The sequence below is a fragment of the Myotis nattereri genome, assembly GCF_964212035.1.
Source record: "Myotis nattereri genome assembly, chromosome: 7".
Classification (NCBI taxonomy): domain Eukaryota; kingdom Metazoa; phylum Chordata; class Mammalia; order Chiroptera; family Vespertilionidae; genus Myotis; species Myotis nattereri.
This window is the reverse complement of record NC_138082.1, coordinates 68,222,407-68,242,500: the sequence shown is the minus strand read 5'-3', so window position 1 is coordinate 68,242,500 and position 20,094 is coordinate 68,222,407. Positions and strand designations below refer to the sequence as shown.

At 38.1% G+C, this 20,094-nt stretch overlaps 1 protein-coding gene across 1 annotated transcript in view; it reads right to left on the bottom strand.

The window, feature by feature from the left end:
- Positions 1-20,094, bottom strand: part of ZEB2 (zinc finger E-box binding homeobox 2) — a 130,323-nt gene that overhangs the window by 933 nt on the left and 109,296 nt on the right. The window contains exons 5-9 of the mRNA XM_081095908.1: positions 14,087-14,275; positions 13,158-13,372; positions 10,404-10,512; positions 7,501-9,470; positions 5,957-6,137 (exon numbers count right to left, since the gene is read on the bottom strand). Of these exons, the coding sequence (XP_080952034.1) occupies positions 5,957-6,137; positions 7,501-9,470; positions 10,404-10,512; positions 13,158-13,372; positions 14,087-14,275 (2,664 nt within the window). The remainder of the gene's footprint in view (positions 1-5,956; positions 6,138-7,500; positions 9,471-10,403; positions 10,513-13,157; positions 13,373-14,086; positions 14,276-20,094) is intronic.

The following is a 20,094-nucleotide window of genomic DNA, read 5'->3' as shown; positions in this document are numbered from 1 at the left end:
GGAGAGGGCGATTAGTGGCTGGGCGCCAAGTCGCTTTCCAAGGCGTCGGCCCACGCGCGGCCCGAGGCGTCAAGGTGCCTGCCCTATGGCTGAAAGCGCAATGCACTCCCACGGATGGGAGGAGAGTTGCGGAAGATGCCTTTGCCTCTCACAACCTGGCGCTCTGATGCTAATGCAATGCAACTGGTACACAAGAAGAAACTCGGAAAACGACTCAAGGGAAAAGTCTCAGAAAGGAAGCTTTTAGTTGCTAATTGCATCGTTAAACACTTTGAAAAATTTCTTAGGGAGCGAGAAATTTCTAGCACGTTTGCACGTATTTTAATCACGCAATTCTCTTCCCTACGATTAGAAAACAAGAACTTGCATGAAAGGGATAAAGATGGCATCATCACTGGCATTGGCATTTCCCCGCCTCTGCCTGTTAAGTCCTGAATGGCTGCTTTGAAATGGGCTTTATGTCTCAAACAGGAACCAATTGCCAAGTTAGGCTGGAGCGGAAACAGAAGGAAGATGGTAAGGATGTCTTATCAGCTATATGATTATAAGAATAAAAATTCGAGAACAAATCATTTGGAAATACAAAGCAGAAAGACGGATGTCCTGGAGGCCGAACTAATCCCAAAACAGTGTTTCCCCTCTAAGGTTTTCCATGCGATGCCGGCCACTTGTTGAGTGTTAAAATACTCTTCAGCGAGAGAATGCTGTGTTTCCTTTGGCATTCGAGGCACTTTCTAACCAGTACTGGAACTTGAAACTAGTGCCAAGCCTAAACACATCTGGTTGATTCCAGGCCACAAATAGCACTGGAATGTCTTCAACACCTTCCATAGCTGCCATACTTAAAAGTTTATTTCCAAAATAGAACTGACCCCCAAAAATTATCAGACGGATGCTCCAGAGTTTAAGTCAGAAATGTGTCCTGTAGAGCAGTCTGTATCATCATAACACGCATGAAGCTGTGTGCTTGTTTCCTAAGACAAACTTGCATTTCAGCAAATTAAATTGAAAATCAGCATTAGCAGATTCAACCCCATTGTGGTTTGCTGTGTCATATTCTGAGATTAGAAACCCATTCTACATACTTCAGGTTTTCAATTGTATGGTGTGATAGAATCTCAATTAGTAATCAAATACCTTTATTAATGTTATTGAATGCCTCTGGGGGCATGCTACTATTTAGAAATTTTTGTAGGCTGCTACATTAATGGTCATTATCTTAAAGGAATATCCAATATAAATATAGTGATGGTAGATGTGGTAAGGCAAGTTATTAGAGTAGGAAGAAGTTATTTACCTGTAAGAGAAGAAATTAGAAAGGCATTTGTTGGTGACTACTCCCTGTACTGGAAATAAGGAAAATTCTTGTAATCTACTTCTCATCTATGGCTAAAAGTCTGAAGAAAAATTTATAATTCAAACCACACAAGAACCACTCCTTCACTTTTGGAAAAGATGTTTCAAAGGAGGTAAACTGGAAAAAAGTAGAAGAGAATTCAATGGAATGCCAAGAGTTTGGAAAGGTAGGGTGCTTTTCCACTTGACAAGACTACCGTAGTGAGATGGCCACTTAACCGGAAGTAGAAGTGTATTTGGGGAAAAGACAGAGGTTTTGTCTTCCTGAAAACTTGAAGTCGCTATATAGGAATGTGGTCTCTCTTGGGTGGTATTGGGCCTTAAAGAAGAGGATGCTATCAGAAGCAAGGATAAGACATTTCTGACCGTGGCAATTTTATTCACGGGGATAGGGCAGCTCAGTGTTAAATAGGGGAGGTGGGTTCTGGAGTCTGATTGCTTGGGTTTAAATCCACTTTTATGACCCGCTGTGCAGTCTCAGTTATGTTAACCTCCTTAAGGACCAAGGTTCTTGTCAGTAAAAGAGAAATCATTTGGAGACCGAACTTATGGACTGGGCATATGAGTAAAGGAGACAACATAGGTAAGAGGCGTGTCTAGTATAAGGATAGTACATTGTAAGCACTCAGTTAATGTTAGATCCTTTTATTTGCATTCAGTAATACATTTTCAATGATTTCCCAAGTCGCAAGCAAGATGCATGTATCAGGAGCAGAGTAAATAGAAGAAAGAAATCTGAGTGGAGAGAAGAGAAATTGCAGATGAAAGATTTCTTGGTGCTTTCCTTGCTAAAGCATGTATTGGTAGAACTGTCCTACAACCTCCTTTAGAAACTAATGTCTCATCAGGTCAGGAGCACTAAAAGGTCAACCAGATGGGTCACTCATGGATCGGCTGTGTGAAAAATTCTGAATGAACATCGCAGTTGACATGCCTCTCTCTTTTCCAAAGGAACCAAACACAAAGCAATATCTTTAGAGAGAACACACACTCTCCAGAACAAGTTTCAAGGCCTGTTAGAAATGCTTGGGTGATGCCCACTAAACTGCAGTCTATTACACAAATACTCCATCATTATAGGCAACCAACTTTCGGGGAATTCATTTGATAATAAACAATATGCTTACAATAAAAATATATCAATTCTGCATTATGAACTGCCGATATGAAAGAATAAAATGTTCAGTTATTATGTATACAAAGGGCAGAATTTGGAAGTGAAGGGTGGGGAGTTCTGACCTATATCTTGCACTAAATCTCCAGAAGTTTCACTGCTAAGCATTTAGGAAATTCTATTTAAATAGAAACTGACTTGGACATTCAGCTCTTTTGAACTTGTTTGATTGGTTTACCCGATTCAAATCAAGACATCCTGGAATTAAATTCCCACATGAATAAGGTTCAGAAAAGACATCCAAATTGACACTGAATGATCAAAACTTTTTAAGGGTAATTTTTTCTACTATTGAGGTTCATGATTCACCTGACAGCTGGAATGATAACTGAAATTAATAAATGGAAGGTTTGTGGTATGAATAATATTATCATACAACTGAGAAATAAAATTGACTAGTCATTTATGTAAAACTTCTACTTTATCGACTTAAAAGCAGAAACATTTTTATTACTTTTCTAAATAAGGTGGGTTTAAAAGTGCCTACCTCAATATTTCAATAGAGAAAGTACTCAATAAATGTCAAATTTAAATTTTAGTGGAATGCAAATGAGTTCTTAACAGTGTCTAACAGGGGTTTCAGATTTTTTATTTCACAGTACTTGTTCATGGCAATTTATCCTATCAAAGTCAACATTTACGTAGTGTTTTTTTCCCTCTTTCGCAGGCCCAGTTCCCAGGAAAAGCAAGCAAGCAATACCCCATGGTAAGAAAAATTAAGCATTATATCATTGGTGTCTGCCTAGGAACAAATTAAACAGGTCGAAGTGAAAGAGCATAGGATCACAAGAATAAGTAGCTCATAATTTCCTTATTAATTTAAACTATCCTATAGGTTAAATTGTGAACATGTAAGAAACACACTTTATCAATGACACATTCTTAACATATTTTCAAATGATGATTCGACTTCATTTCCCAACCTTAGACTCAATCAACCCAAAGACTGTTCTCACTTATAATTTTCATATTATTACATTTTCAATGTATTACTAGTGCTTAATAGAAACAAATACAAGGCTTTTGGGGCCCAATTAGGGAAGGAAAATGGACTGAATGTCCACATATATCATAAAGATAGAAAATTCATGAAGAACTTCACTTTGATGAAACCTGATACACTGACAGTAGTAACATCATGAGATGTTTGGTCAAGAGACCAAAAAGTTAACACACTGGAAACTTGACAAGCGGTTAAGCCAACAGGAGGATACTTAATCACACAGTTAGAGAAACCATTGGATGGTTAGCATCTTGTTGCTAAGCAATGTTTCTAGGCAGCAGATCTCACATCTTAAAGGACCAGAACATTTTATTTTTTTAAATACAACATATTTTTCAAATTGATGATGTGTATTTATGTTTGTCAACTTTTGGGTCTCTCAACTTTGTATATACCTATGAAATTTATGGACTATGTAATTTATTTAAAAAAAAGTTATTGACTGGATGTCAATATGTATGATAGCCCTCACTAAAATAAAAGTTTTACACTCACCATGTAGCAAATGATAGAGTTTGCATATGGTCATATAATAAAACCAATCAGAGAGGGAAAGATGCCTTCAGTGATGTGCCTATTGCAGCTGAATAATGAAATAAAAATATATTTGAGGTTGATTAAAATATTAAAGTAAATTTAGGTATGAAAATATCTTTACTCTAAAAATACTTAAATAGGACTTGGTACTAAAGAAAATATCTATGATAGCTATCAAAAAAGACAAATGTAGGAAAATTTTGACATATCAAACTTTGAATTATATCACACAAGTATAAAAACTTTTGGGATCTGCTATTCAAATTAAGTTGTCATTAGAGTATCTTTATTTGAACTGAAAATAATAGCAGTTAGTGTCACAGTTGAAAGAAAAGAAAACTGACCTAGAGTAAGAACACTGTTACTTATCAACCTTGTTCTCTTCACATTACTCTCAACACTTCATATTACAGAACTCACACAACTTTCCCCCCCACTCTCTGGCTGATTCCGGTCACTGGTGCTGCCTCCAGCACATGCTCAGTGAGGAAAAGGGAAGCTGATGAATAGGAAGTGCTTCCCAAGGATAGTGTTCAGTCTCTAAAAAGAGTGCTATGTATTTAGACAAAGTATGACAGAAAATATTGCCAGTCCTTTTTTTTTCTTTTTATTGTTTTTTCTCTTCATCACTTCCCCCCAAAAGCATTAATGTTACGTTGATTTTTCCCCTCTATATTAAAATGTTTGTTACCAGACTTCCTGGTTTAAAATGAAAAATTTTCTATAATTTTCCCCTGCCAATATTTTTTTTTATATTTTATTGATTTTTTACAGAGAGGAAGGGAGAGGGATAGAGAGTTAGAAACATCGATGAGAGAGAAACATCCATCAGCTGCCTCCTGCACACCCCCTACTGGGGATTTGCCCACAACCAAGGTACATGCCCTTGGCCGGAATCGAACCTGGGACCCTTCAGTCCACAGGCCCACGCTCTATCCACTGAGCCAAACCGGTTAGGGCTCCCCTGCCAATACTTTGATTGAAATCCTACGCTCTTCCTTTTCCCATCTAGGGTCAGTAAAGCATGCCAAGTTTCTCGTGGAGAAAAGCTGGGGATGGGTTAGGGACGGGGATGAGGCTGAATTACTTTGCTGTGAAGTGTGGAGGGAGACGGAGGCAGGAGGGAACACAGCGTCACAGCACCACAGAGTTGCAGATCAGATCTTGGATCATGGGAAGTAATATTGCTTCACATGATGGTACTTCACCTTTCTTTTAAAAAATTAACCCACTATCTCTCTACTCAAAGAGAAGAATTAGGCTGCCATCTTGTCAACTTTATAATTTTTCTAAATTGGAAATGAATTTAGAAAGTTTTATTTTAGTCTTCTAAATAAAAGTAGTTTCAGTAGCATATTTGGCCTATTATATTACTTATGTCTTTTCTTTCACAGAACTAACACTTTTATTTTATTCAAAATATGGCCAATTTATTAAAACCAAACAGAATCACCTCTGAATCATGGCCTACTTAAATTTTGTATGATGAAATTCACACAGCATTGACTAAATTTCTTTTGTTATTAAATTTTTACATACATAAGTTCATCACAGCTTCAGTATTTGAAGATATTTTCAATAGCTTGATTGAATCATGCATGCCATTTCATCTTCCTGGCCATTTATAGATACCTTTGACATGATTAGTGAATTTGGTGTACAGATTAATTCAGAAGATAGAAAGACAAGCACACTCACAAACACATAAGTAATCCAATAAACAGGCAATGAGAAAGTCCTACTGAGCTAGGCAAAAAGCGTTATTTCTTCCTTGTTGAAGGTATCAGCATATGCTACATCTTATGTTGCACAAGTGTACTCATTAAATATTATGAAATGTACAGCAGGCCAGGAAGCTCTAACTAGCTAGTCAAAGTCACTCATACCTGTGTGTTCGTATTTGTGTCGCAGAAGGGAACTGCTTTTCTGGAATGTCTTGTCACATAAGTCACACGCATACATGCCACTCTCTGTCTTCTTGATCTTCTTTCGAGACAGACAGGAGTCGGAGTCTGTCATGTCATCTAGGCCTGACATGTAGTCCTGCGCTCCATCAAGCAATTCTCCCTGTGATGTAATCACACAGTTCAACACAGTCTCTTCTCTTTGTATTGGTACCAAACAACTTTGCCTAGGCTGACATTTGGAGAACCTCATCATGCTTGCTATGAATTGGTCTAGTTTTTTTTTGTTTTGTTTTTTTTTAAAAAAACACACTTATTAACTTACACAAACAGTACATGAGGTCTCACATGTCAACAAAAACCTTCTCTATCCTAGATGGTAGAGCTCATAGTTTTTCAAGGATAGAAAATGGTTAATTCTAAAAGTGAGAAAAACATAACATTTTCTAAAATCCTTAATTGTCTCTATATCAGGAAATACCCATGAATGAAAATTCAACATCAGAATTTGTGTATTTTCCAGGGTGCTTGACTTCAGAAATGATATGTAGCTGCAGAAACCCCATTTTAATTGAATTTTATATTTAGGTACAAAATGTTATTATTATGCAATCTATTTAAATGTATGTCTACCAACTAACGGCCTCAAGCTATATTTTTATATTTAATTTTCTAATTTGAAATAGGGAATATTAATAACACTTTTTATCAATGTTCTATCTATGTTAAAACAGCCTTCAGCATTGAACAATAATGAATGTGGATCAGTAAATTATTAAATTTCTTGATATTTATTTTGTCTTGATCCAAGGAGTGCAAACTTGCATGATAACATACATTTCCATTTGCTAGTCCACAGTTCAGCTTTCTTAGACTACATTTGCACTAATTAATATTAGAGAAGATTAAATAGGCTTAAATACATTTACAAAGAGGGCAGATGTACTGTCAAATGGAATACGGGGACAGCTGTTGCGGAGGTGCATGCTACTTATGCTCCCATTTTGCCAGCAGGAATTATACAGCACGATGTTAAAACATACCTGCTTTTGTATTTGAAAAAACCACAAATTACTTACTAGTTTGAAATTATATAAAAAGTCATGTGGAATGTGCAAAATAATTTTTAGAATACTCTTCAAAATTCTTTATAAAACCAAGTGCACATCGAAATTATACATGCAATTGTGAACAGCTGTGACTTATAAATGTTAACTTTTAGCATCTATGGAAGTAAGAGCAAATATTGTTATCAAAGCACAATTCCAAAAGTAGATGAGTCAATCTAAATGGACCTTAAAAATACATATTAAGTACATTCTATTTTTAAGGCAAATATGCTTAAAGAGTACAGTGTTCTACTCTTTCTTCATTTAATTTCCTAGTCTAGGTTCAAATTAAAACAAACTCTTCTATTTCTGCTGAAACCATAACACTTGATTTTTTTCACTATCATTTTTTCTCCTGCATGCACATCAACGATATTATTTTCATCTCTTCCACAGCAAAAAGATATGTCTCATTACCTGAAATCCTTGTTTCCGTTGGTATTTTCTCCTTTGCTGCATCTCAGCAAAAGTAGCTGCTCCAGTTGGGTAGGTATAGGCCATATGTGGTAGGAAGCTCATCTGATCCAGTCCTGGGTATGGTCGTAGCCCAGGGATACTGGTCTGGACTGGTGGCATGAAAGTGGCAGGGGGAAATGCGCTTTGTGGAGGAAGAGCTGTGTATAAAGGTTTGGCACTAAATGGGTTCATGCCGAACACTGGGTTAGTGCTTTTGTTGTCCAGATTATTTGAACTTGCAAACTCCTTCTTGATAAAAGTCAAGTTTAGAGGCTCATCTGAGTTTTCAGATGATGAAGAAACACTGTTATGGTCTAAGGTTATGCTACTAGCTTTTGTTTTGTTCTTGGTGGCTATAATACTTTTGGGTTCTTTCATTTGTTTTGGTAATGACAGGTCCAAAGGCTCAGCCTGGAGCTCCTCAGAAGAGAAGCTGTTTGGAGTGTAAGAACTACTGTGGGAGTTTTTAGAAGATGTGGAGGAAAGATTTAAGGGAGAAGGAGTGTTACTCCTTGAGTGGTCCAATTTTTCAACTGGTTTAATATTGGTAAAATGGGAAGGTTTTGTTAGCCTGAGAGGAGGATCACAATTCGTAACACTGTTGTGGAGTTCTGCTATAGATGGTGATGTTATGGAGTCCAGAGGTTTTACGGGAGACCTGGGTAATAAAGAGTCTTTTGTGGGAGGGTTACTGTTGGGAGCTAACGGCTTGGAGTTCCTCTCCAGTGATGGTGACCTGGAATTTGAATACTGGTAGACTTTTCGTTGCTCAAACCATTCCTTCACAAATTCCTGAGGAAGGCCCACAGCAATGGAAATTTTCAGCAGTTCATCAGAGTTGGGCTCCATGTTCATAGCATAATATGCTTTAAGTACAGACATGTGGTCCTTGTATGGGTTGATGGGGCTTGTCATTCCTTTCTCAGAAAGTACAGATGACAAGAGGAGGGCTTTATTATCAACAAAAACTCCAGCTTTGTTGGGGACTATGTTTTCATGAGGTTGCAGGACTGCCTTGATCTCTTCATTCATTTTACAAAGGTAACGTTCATGCTGATGCAAGGGAATGGGGCCAGGAAAACTTTCTTTACAGAACTGGCATGAAAATGGAGTGGATATGCTGTGGTTCTCAATTATTTTGTCATCAGTGACCAAATCTATTAAAGTACGTAGCTTCTCTTTCTTTATATTACTGATCTGTCTCCTTGAGTCAGTAGTCAAGCTCTGGAGGCAAGCTTTGGCTTCGTTGACTTTTTCTAATGTGTAGTCAATAATACTTTTAGTGGCACCATTATGACTCACTACTGGAAGACCTACGGGTGGAATATTAGGAGAGGTAACTCCTTGTTCCTCAGGTTGAGAGCATGGATCCTTCATGTGATAACCTTTCAACTTTGAAATTTCTTCAGCCTTGCAGTCCATTTTTTGCCTGGAAACCGTATTGTCCACAATCTGTAGAACCTTTTGTACCTCGCTTAAGTTGCTATTCATTGTGGGAAATCCAAGTAGAGGGGCTTCCATCCCTACACCTAAGTGCTGCATTGGACTCTGAGCGGACGGATGAACTCCTAAAGGGCTGGTGGCTCCAAGTGCACCATTCATAAAGGGACTAGTGCCGCTAAACCCGTGTGTGGCCATAAGAACTTTATAGTCATTGAAGTCTAGTGGTTCCGTTTTAATTTTAAGTAAGCCTGTTTGTTCAGACATACTGAGTGGTTTTCCATTCTCCAATTTGTTTCTTAACTGGGTAATGGCTGAATTAGTAGGAGAAGAAGAAACAGAATTAGGGGAAGAACCCGTCTTGATATTATTTCTCATTCGGCCATTTACAGAGATTAAACCAATACATTTCTTGCTGCTGATGTGTGAACTGTAGGAACCGGAATGGGAGAAACGTTTCTTGCAGTTTGGGCACTCGTATGGTTTTTCACCTGGAATGACAATTAGAGTTAACATTATATGTCTTTGATTAAGTAATGACTACAATTGTCTACCAAAACAAGAATCTGTGAAACCAAAGGAAAGGAACACAATGAGGTACCTCTACGTTCTCGGGACTTAGGTTAGAATTATGTGGCCATAACTGTTTCTGGGCTTTATCTACCCTGGGAGGACATAATTCAAGATGTTAGCAATGGAAGGTGAGGGCTATACCTTTTTCAGCCAAGACCCCAAATCTTGTCTTGCCATCGGCAGCCTCCTTTTAAACATAGTGTCAGATTAATGTGTGGTCAATAGCACAATAAAGATGTCACAGTATAAAAGGGAAGGATAGCCATGGCTTTAATCAATTCTTCAGAGATTCCATTGATTCTACCAATCCAGCTAGTCCTCTGAGTGGCATCCAATGTGGCAATAAAATGCTTGGCAGAACTATCAAAATAGTTACAAAGGAGAAATCTCGGTGGTAGGATGTTGTTTTGTAACATACAACTCCCAGGAATCAAGGAATATGTATGGTACAAAAGCTCTTTTCCAAAATTCTTCAATTTTTCTCTTTCATGGTTAGGTATCAAAAATGAATATTCTTTAGAATTTGACATTGGAGCTTCTTCAGGTCAACAATATTTAATCTGTAGAAGGGTTTTTTTTTTAAGGAAAAAAAGGGAGCTTCTAGATTTTGTGATAAATCAAAGCATTTGCGGTTTTTAAGAACTATAAGCATTCTTCTTCTTGCTTACTACCAAGATCATGCTTTTGGTTTGTACATAGTCTCATGGAGACAAAGCAGGCACACATTGTTTAGAAAATAAGTGGGGAGTTCCAAAAAGCTACAAGCAAGATTGCGTACCTTTTAAGCAATCTTTTAGACTCCCCTAATGAAGCAAAATGCACAGGTGAGCACCAGCACCCCTGCTACTCACCACTGTGAATTCGCAGGTGTTCTTTCAGATGGTGTTTATATTTGAAGGCCTTGCCGCACTCCGTGCATTTGAACTTGCGATTACCTGCTCCTTGGGTCAGCATTTGGTGCTATAAAAGGAGAAAGACTGACATCAGTTTTGTGCAGGAGAAACAAAGGAAATTTGCTACAAATATTTTTAAAAGGCCTCTTTTTTTTTTAGACAGGCCAAAAGGTTTGAGTGCATGTTTATTTATTTGCCCAGTCTTTCAGAGTTGCAATAAAAGTGATAATGTTGGCAATAAAATTGGAACAAAAAAAAAAGTGTTTTCACATGCGCATCCAACTACTTGCTTTAGAATTATCTCTGTAGTATCTCTTCCAAAATGTTTCTCTGAGCCTTTCGAGAGGAGAAAGCATAATTGTGAACATGTTTGTGGTTCTCCGTGTTTACAGCAGATTTGAAAATCTGAAGGTTTCCTGATGGAATGCAACTAGTTTGTCAAGAAAAAAATAAATATTATCCTGAAAATTCTAAATAGTCCCCACCTCTTCCCCCCCCCCACCCCCCACCCCAGTAAGTCCCCTCACACTAACAACTCATTTTATCGCATTTTCTGTATCAGGGTAAAAGTGTGTCTTACACTGAAGCAAAAACAAATCTGAAAAAGAAAGAAAAATAAAACCTCACACAAACAAAAAAACAACAACCCCTTCACTGTAAACATGTCATTACACGACAAGCATGTTTAAAGGGCTCCTTCTCTGCGCTAGGAGCAAGTGTAAACCCTCTTTTTCCTGAGGTGTTGCCTATCAGATCTGATTCATTATCAAATGTAAGAGACAACATCTTGAGCAGTTTTATCACAGGCCAGTAGGAAAGACTTCAACGACTTTTCATTTTCCTTTTTAGTACTGTGCTAGGGAGTAGGGACCAAAGAAGAAAAAAAAAAAGTTTGCTGAAAAGACGAGTTAAAAGCAGCGAAGATATAATCAAACACAGCTGACCTTTTTGAACAAGGAAATAAAAAGCACTGTGACTTCAAATTCTGAAGGAAAGAAAAAATACAGTCATCCACTCTGGATGCTCAAGGTAGGAGGTCAGCCTTTTTCAAGCAGCAATGACACAAAAGCCTTTTGCAAAAAGACAGCACAGAAACGGTATGACAACTGCTAGGGTGTGCTGAATCTTCCCACATTCCTAGTGAGACAGATGGTGTTACATGGGACACAGGGAGGTTTGTTCAAACAGCAGCAACCTTCAAAGATCAAGCGGAGCCCAGCCCGCAGAGCGCCATTGAGGGACCAGCGCTCATATGTTGCTGAGTTGCATAAACAAACAGCAACAGCTGCTTTGTCTCCCCCCACAGCCCTCAGAGGACTACTATAAACTTTAGTTGTGCCACTGTTAATATGATACAATCATTTTAATTTACTAATTGTAAATGCCATGAGCAAATGAGGGGACTTTTCAACACCAAAGCTACCATTCATAATGCGCCAACACAATCACACTTCTGCATGTGAAATTTAAAGCAGTTATGCTAGATAAATATCTAGGCCCTTTTTTCCCCCTAGAGTGTGTGTGCACATAAGAAAGGGGAGGTAAACTGTTACGTAAGTGTAGCTATGCAAGCACAGTTTTTGTAACTGAACTTTGAAAAACATTCAGGTGACAAGCCCAGTCAGATGTAAATGGAGTGATTTACATGAAATGTTCTCTTAAAAGAGTAAAGTTCCATAATATAGTGCCATCATCATTGCTTGATTGTGTTTGCTTAGTCTCATTTTCTTTAGTCAAAGAAAATAAAGCCCAAAGGAAACAAAACTTAAGAGTTTTGTAGCATATCCTGTTTAATAATTTTTAAAACAGATATGGTGGCGAGGCTTCTCTAGGGGGATTCCAGCTCCGGAGGGCCAGGTGCTGGGACGCAGACACACCATTTCTGTTACCACCCGAATACGTCACAATATCAATGTGCCGTCAGTTCTCCCAGGAGGACAGAAAGAGCAGCTTTGCTAAAGCATGGAAGAGACACTGTGAGTCAATCCTATCCAATCATTTTAAGGATTTAAGAAGCTTTGCTTACCTGTCAAAGATAGAGTTTTTGTTTTTAACACAAGTAAGCCAAACGAGGCCGAGTGATTTTACCATTCAGCAATAAACATGCATATCAAGAAGGGATCATTTTTAATGTATAGCCAACATTTTAGCAGTAATCCAGTTTATGTTCAATATATGCACATATATTATATGCTTTTTAAAAATTTCCTTAAAACACTTAATTAGATTTCATAAACTAGCAACTACTTGTAAAAATACTCTAAGTAATTGAAGGTGTTATACAACAAGTGAAAGAAACACACATTTCTTTTACTCTGACTTAGATCCTATATGGAAAAAAAAATTCCCCCAGTAAAACGGGGTGAAAAATGGAATTAAAATTGCTGAGATGTTTAATAATGTATAATTAAAATGCTACAATTTCATTCACTTTTTTTGTGGAACATAAAAATGAAACTAAAGTCAAGTTAAAGTGCAAATAAAATTTCTAAATTAGAAATTAACACACTCATTCGATCGTGAACATAAGACTATTAAATCATATTAGAAGAGACCATCAAAAAATCATTTAGACCTCAATTAAAGCTATTACCATTAAAAGATCTGCATCTTCAAAATGCCATGAAAAATTAATAATGATTGCCAATCAAAGCAATATCGTTTCTCTAAGGGGTTATTATAGAAAGAAATCACTTAAAACCAACCCCCCACCTGATCTGTCCCTGGCTTGTGCGTCACCATATGCCGCTCGAGCTGGGTGCGGTAGGCAAACGTGTAGCTACACAGAGGGCAGGAGAAGTTCTCCTCATTCTTCTCGTGGCGGTACTTGATGTGCTCCTTCAGGGATGTCAGGCGCTTGTAGCCCCGGTCGCAGTAGGGGCAGGTCAGCAGTTGGGCAAAAGCATCTGGCGTTCCAGGTGGCAGGTCTGTAGCCCAGAGACGGGAGGGAGAGAAGCGGGCCAAAAGGTCAGGAAATCAATGGCAGCTAATGGGCTGGCTGCCCGGGATGGCATGACAGGAATCAGGGCAGCCTGTGCACGCGAGTGCCATCAGCGCGCCCGGCCCCGCGCGCACCCGGGACAGACTTGTCGGAATCAGCTCACACTGCGCTGGGAAATTAATTAATTACTTGAGCTTCGGGGGGGGGGGGGCTGTGAGGGGGGGGTTAAACAGCTGATAAATGAGGAGCTTCTCTTGAGGTGACTGACAGTACGTAGTAAACCTGGAGTCACAAATGACTCAGGAATTCACAGTGTGAAGGGGCTTGTCAGGTGTTTGCGTAAAGAACAAAAGGTTAGGGTCAGTCTTTCTAAACTTTCGCGTGTGTGTGCGTGTGTGTGTGTTTCTGCCTTGAAAAGTGGAATATTTCAGAAAGATGGGAATCCATTTAGATATTTTTATCTCGTAGAAATAGGCTCTAATTGTTCTTGTTCTTTATTGGATGTACAAATGACACAAATTTGCTGACAAAAAAAATTTCACAATACCCTAAAATTACAGTTCTAATCTTTGCTCATGAAATTCCATGCCTCTGCAGCTGTTCTTCAAATTTTAAGGTAAACACCCAGGCATGTAGTGCATTTGTAATTGTAACAGCTGCAGAGGTCAGTGTAGTGGCTAAAAATGAATTACAGCCTCACCATTTTCTTCCTGCCCATTGGCCTCGGGCGTGCCAAGGCGAGACAGCTCCTCGGGGGCCTCTGGGTAAATGATGGCGGTGTCACTGCGCTGAAGGTACTCCTCGATGCTGACCGCGTGGACATCGCGTTCCTCCAGTTTCCTTTTGGCAAAGTATTCCTCAAAGTCTGCTGTGCAGTTTGCATTCTTAACTGAAATCATAAAAGGAGAAGACATGTGTTTTCAGGGCCTTCCTCCTAGGAGTCCAAGTCTGCTTACATCATTGCTAGGAAGACATGGTAGCTTACAAAAAAACTACAGATGCCTAGTTTATTTGTAAGAAATGTTGCAGGTGACTGGTTTGGGGTTACATGTTTACTCGTATATACAGAAAAAGAGGACTTTGCTTTAAGTTACATAGGCAAGTTTTATTTTCTTTTTCCAGGGATACTCGTCCACATAATTTCACAAATGATTTCTAGGGAAATTTTTTGAAAAAGCTGAACTACATTCTAAGATTCATAAGAGGGAGAGATAATATTAGCTCAGAGCTACTTTAATAGCCTATATAAAACTTCCTTCTCTTTTAATAAAGGTATATTTAATTTTTTATTGTCCACTAAACTTAACGTCCCTAACCACAGCTACATCCTGTTGCTAAATATAAGCTTTTAACGCTCCACTCTGAATATCACAGACAACCAGGACTACATACTCCCAGACAGATGCAAAAGCACAGATATTCCTAGAGAGATAATACTGGGACTGTGTTTTAAAAAATCATGGAATGTGGCAGTTTATCTTATCCTATAATTTCAGTATGTAGCTCAGTATTTTAAAGCTGCTGAAAATAAAATTAAGCTCATGACTGATAGAAATAAGAGGTAACAGGGTAAGCTAAGAAAATGGCTATATGGCTGTGTGAGTTTGATGTTACTTTTAAATACTGTAATTATGACTCTATTCCCATGAAATGAATAATAGTTATAAATCAATTTTAGCAACTTGTGTGACAAGACTGTGTATATTTGAAACTACTAGGTATGTTTCTGAAACGAGTGGGGCTTAAATAATCTAAATAAAATTTTTATGCATAAGACAGAGTTGGGAGCGTGTCTGTTACATTATTCTCCACTACAAGGAGGTGACAAAAAGTCCTTTGCTTTGTACAATTCATGGTGGAGTTCCACTTTCACAGTTTCTGAGAGCAGTTAACCTTGAGAACACCATATTCTTCATCTCGCCTTCTCTGCCATAAAAGATATCACAGAACTCGCTATACTAATTCTCTCTGGCAATTTGTGGCAGGGTGATCTTCAAGCAAGTCAGTCCATTTTTATTTTTATTTTTGGCTTTCACTGTTATGAACGTGTGAATTATAGATGAGAATAGGAAGTGGAACCTTCCATGAATTCAACAAGTATTTACTGAATGCCTGGTATGTGACACTCATCTGGTCTTGTTTGGATAAGCAAAAAACGGATCCAGTCTCATACTTCAGAAAGCCACGAGAGCAGTTAATTCAAGTGATATAGTCTCAAAAACAAATATGACATTACAAACTCAAGTATAATGAAAGGACGTTGCATGGTGGCATGGAAGAAGTAACAGGGGGACTTGAGGGGGTCTGGAAGGTCAGGAACGCTTTAATGGAAAATGCCTGAAGTTTTAAATTAGAAGCTCGGGAAGAGCAGTGGTGACTGGAAGGACATGATACATCCCAGGATCTGAAAGGACAGTGCTGGAGTGCAGAGTGAAAGCGGACCAGCGTGATGCAAGGGTGAGGGGGCCGGCAGGAACCAGAGCATGTGGCCTGTGTGAGCCCTGTGAAGGGTTTGGGTTTTATTCTAAGAGAAACAGGAAGACATTGAAGGGTATTAAGCAAGGGGAATGGTTGGATGGAATTATGGATTATCTGCATTTTTAAATGACAAATCCAGCTATGGCGTGACAAGGATTGCAAAAGATAAAAGTTAAGGAATTGGCGATAGAGACTACAAGAGAAATGGCTAGGTTTGAGAGCTACTTCCGAAGTAAAATCACTAGTGTTGGGGAAGAACCGGGCGTGCCAAAGAGGATGAGGCTAAGATCCTCCTTCATGTTCAGGTTTTTCAAATTTGATGTACGGTAGGTGACATTCCCCAAAGTAGAACCACTGGAATGCTAAAAAGACTTGAAACTATAAGCTAATACTTTGGATCAAATAAAAGAGAACCGGGGAGCATTACACTTTGTAGACTATTAAACTAAGTGCTAAGAATCCTAAATACGGTGATCTCAAACTTTTCTCTTTTGCCACTGCAACTTCTGTTAATTTCAACAAGAGCAATGGTGTGATTCCAAGACCTATATGTCCTTCAAATATAGCTTTGGAATGTGCAATAGTGGATTAATAATTTATATCTTAAAATTTGGTTTAAATCTTTTCTTAGAATCTTGGAATCTTAAATCTTAAATATTTTTTTAGAAGAATAAGTCAGATCACTGTTCCACTGGTATACTCATGATGCTGTGGATGTTTCCCAAAACATACTTATTGGTGATGATTGTGATGGTGTCATTTAACTTGCACCATTAAGTCACTAGAAGGTATGAAGCAACTGCCGACTTGAACAAACTATCTGTCCACGGTTTGGGCTAATCAAAATCACTTCAGATCTATCAAAATCTTTTGTTTTTAAGGGCAAGAAAAAGATAAAGGGGGAAAAATGGTGGATCCAGATGAACCTGTTTTGAACAACTTAACAGATTTGACCAATGACTGACTTCTTTTTCAGCACTCTGGCGGTAGAAAGTAATGCAATAGCTCTCTTCTGAACCCAGATCTACTCAAATGTTAAATGTTCAAGGCGTGACTTATTTCAAGAGCCCTGTCCCATTTAAAGGTCCTTAGTCCTAGTAGATATGATAGATGTACATTTAACATCCTAATTTTATCTTGATATTTCAGCAACTATTTGAATTATCTGGCTATTTTTGCATGAATTTTGATTTGCACATGAATGTTTCCATCAGAAATGCAAACAAATGCAAATTAATTTGGATTTGCATTAATAGCTTTTTGGCTTAAAAGGGAGGGAAATTCTGATTTTTCTGGATAGGCAAACTAAACTGCATTTAGATACATCACTGGTGTTTGGAGAGGCAGTTCACTTGCTAGATCAAATTTGGCCATGCTAGACTTCTATGTCAAGTGACATGGAGACAAAAAACATGAAATCATGTGCTTTCTTTAAGGATCATCTTTGATTATCTTTGTATCATGATTGAGGATGTTGCCTAGCAATTAGGCTCTCAAAAATCATTTATGGACTATATGTGGAATAAATTATGTCCTTAACACTAATCTTGATGTAGAAGTCTTCCAGTCAAAAGAAGCATAAGATAAGATACCTATAGTTGAGCTAGAAACTTAGGCCTACTATTCAAACAATTGTAGAACAATTATGTGATAAACTGTAGTGGCCATCATAAATACTTGCAAGAGTTCATTCGATAGGGCCCACATAAGTATTCAAAAGCACTCAATCATTTATTCTATTTGCTCCATCAGGACTTTGCTTCATGTGGTATAGGTATGCGAGTTATGTATCTCAACATCTAGAGTCATTTAAGTGGGCTAGACCCTACCCTTCCATGAACTACGTATAATCATCATGGATATAATGTGGGTTTTTCCTGCCTCACGCCACAACACTCCTCTTTGCCTGGGAACGGCTCCCCATTTTCCCTGTTGCCAAGCCTTATGATACCCATGGCAGCTGCCATGTTATTATTGCATGATCCTGCTCCCCTAGTCACAGTGAATTAAGCTGCACGTGAAGTGGACTAATCTGAATGGAGGCATTCAACAGACCACATGGTCCAGGGGTAGCCTGGACCAATCCCTTCCCTATGATTTTAGGACTTTGTTCCAAAGAGAGCATCAAAGAAGTTTATTCCCCACAAGTGACTATAGCTATAAGAGGTACAACAAAGGAATTCATATATCCCATGTAGAATAAGATTTATGAAGAGAGAGGATGACACAGGTAAACAGAGAGAAGTAGAGACAAACAGCAGGTCCAGACAGGACATTCTTAGCTGTATTTGTTTCGGAGGTCAAGGTGTACCTCTTCTTCCAAGAGCTCTGTGGTCAACCTCCCTAGATTCTGTGACCCCGGACATTCCCTTTTCTAACCTTAGGCCTGAGTGTTTAGTCTCTGAGACCCTAAAGCACCCTAACTGCTAGAGTAGAACAATGATGAGATTACATTTTTGTTATTCTCAGCATTGTTGGTAGAGATGACGTTTTGATTCAATTTGAAGTTTGCAGTTTTGGTTTCTGTAAAGATGTTGGAATACTGTATAGTGGACACAGGAATGAGGTAGAAAATTGGCTAAAAAGTTATAGAATTCCCCACTGCATTTTTCTAGTCTAAAATCAACCTCATTTTCTTTCTTTTTTTTTTTTTTTTTTAATCCCCTTCACTCCTTGGTCTCCTAGGAAGAACTGCCAAAACACACTGACAAAGGATATTTGCATGGTATTTATGATCAAACCATAATAAAATTCGCAAGAAGCCTCAAGTAATTTCTTCCCATACCTTCTCCAGAGATTTTGTATTTAGTCCTAAAATTTACCCTAATGTCTTGCAAATATCTCCACTTTCCTGAAGGTCAAGTAAACTTTCTCTGTCTAAAAAAAGAATTTCATTAATTAAAAATGTTTCCTCATAGCCATGCATATTTTATTATTGTTAGGTTAAATTTCTAGGTGTCTACAAGTGAAAAAGCCTCAAATTTCTTGTAAATATGATTGTCTCTCTCTCACTAATGTTGCTTATCAATAACACTTTGATAAATGCCTTTATGTCTAGCTTACGATAAAGATTGTTATTTTTATTTTTTAAATATACTTTTAGAGAGAGATAGAAATATCAATGATGAGAATCATTGATTAGCTGCCTCCTGCACACCTCCTACTGGGGATCGAGCCTGCAACCCAGGCATATGCCCTGACTGGGAATTGAACCATGACCTCCTGGTTCGTAGGTCAATGCCCAGCCACTGAGTCACACTGACTAGCTGAGATTGATATTGTTAGATAATAGTAGTTATCACTATGGACTGATTTTAGAAGTTATTGATTAAAAAACAGGCAATATTGTTCTGGCCAGTGTGGGTCAATGGTTAAAGTGTCAGCCCACACACCAAAGGGTCACAGGTTTGATTCCTGTTCAAGGGCACATACCTGGGTTGCAGGTTTGATCCACAGCCCTAGTTGGTCAGGGCCCATGCAGGAGGTAACCAACTGATGTGTCTCTCTCACATCAAAGTTTCTCTCTCTCTCTCTCTCTCTCTCTCTCTCTCTCTCTCTCTGTCACCGTCCCACTCTTGCAAACCAATGGAAAAAATATCCTCGAGTGAGGACAAAATAATAACAACGATAATAAAATAAATAAAACAGGCAATGTTAACAGAACTCTAAATAAAAGAGATATATTGGTCTTCAAATCAGTCATACACACACACACACACACACACACCCATAATTGAGTTGTTTTAAGATACTTTCTCAAAAATTCTTAAAAGTGAATTTTACTTAGTGTTTACAAAGTAGTTAAATTATGAGACTTAATCCTTCTCCTTTTCTGTTTTCCTCTCTTTACTTTTATTGCCTCAACATTTATTTTCATTATTTGTAACAAGTATGGGTTCATGTAGGAAGACAGGTACTCTATTATCACTTGTCTAGTACTCAGCATGTTTTTAATTTTCATTAGAAATTGAAGAAATATATTTGAATATTATGCTAAGCCATTTTAATAAACATCAAAATGAATAAACAATTCTTCTGGAAAGGAAAATATCTTGGAGGCTCTAGACGAGCTGAAGCAAGTATATGTAAAAGCCTGAGTGGAATCATTCATCCATCCCCGTGTTTAATAACTGTTTATTGAGTGAGTACTAATGCCAGAGTGTGGTTAGGGTAGGATGCAATCATGTTGATTAATAATTTTTGCCTAGTTCTGTGACTCTTATATGTAGA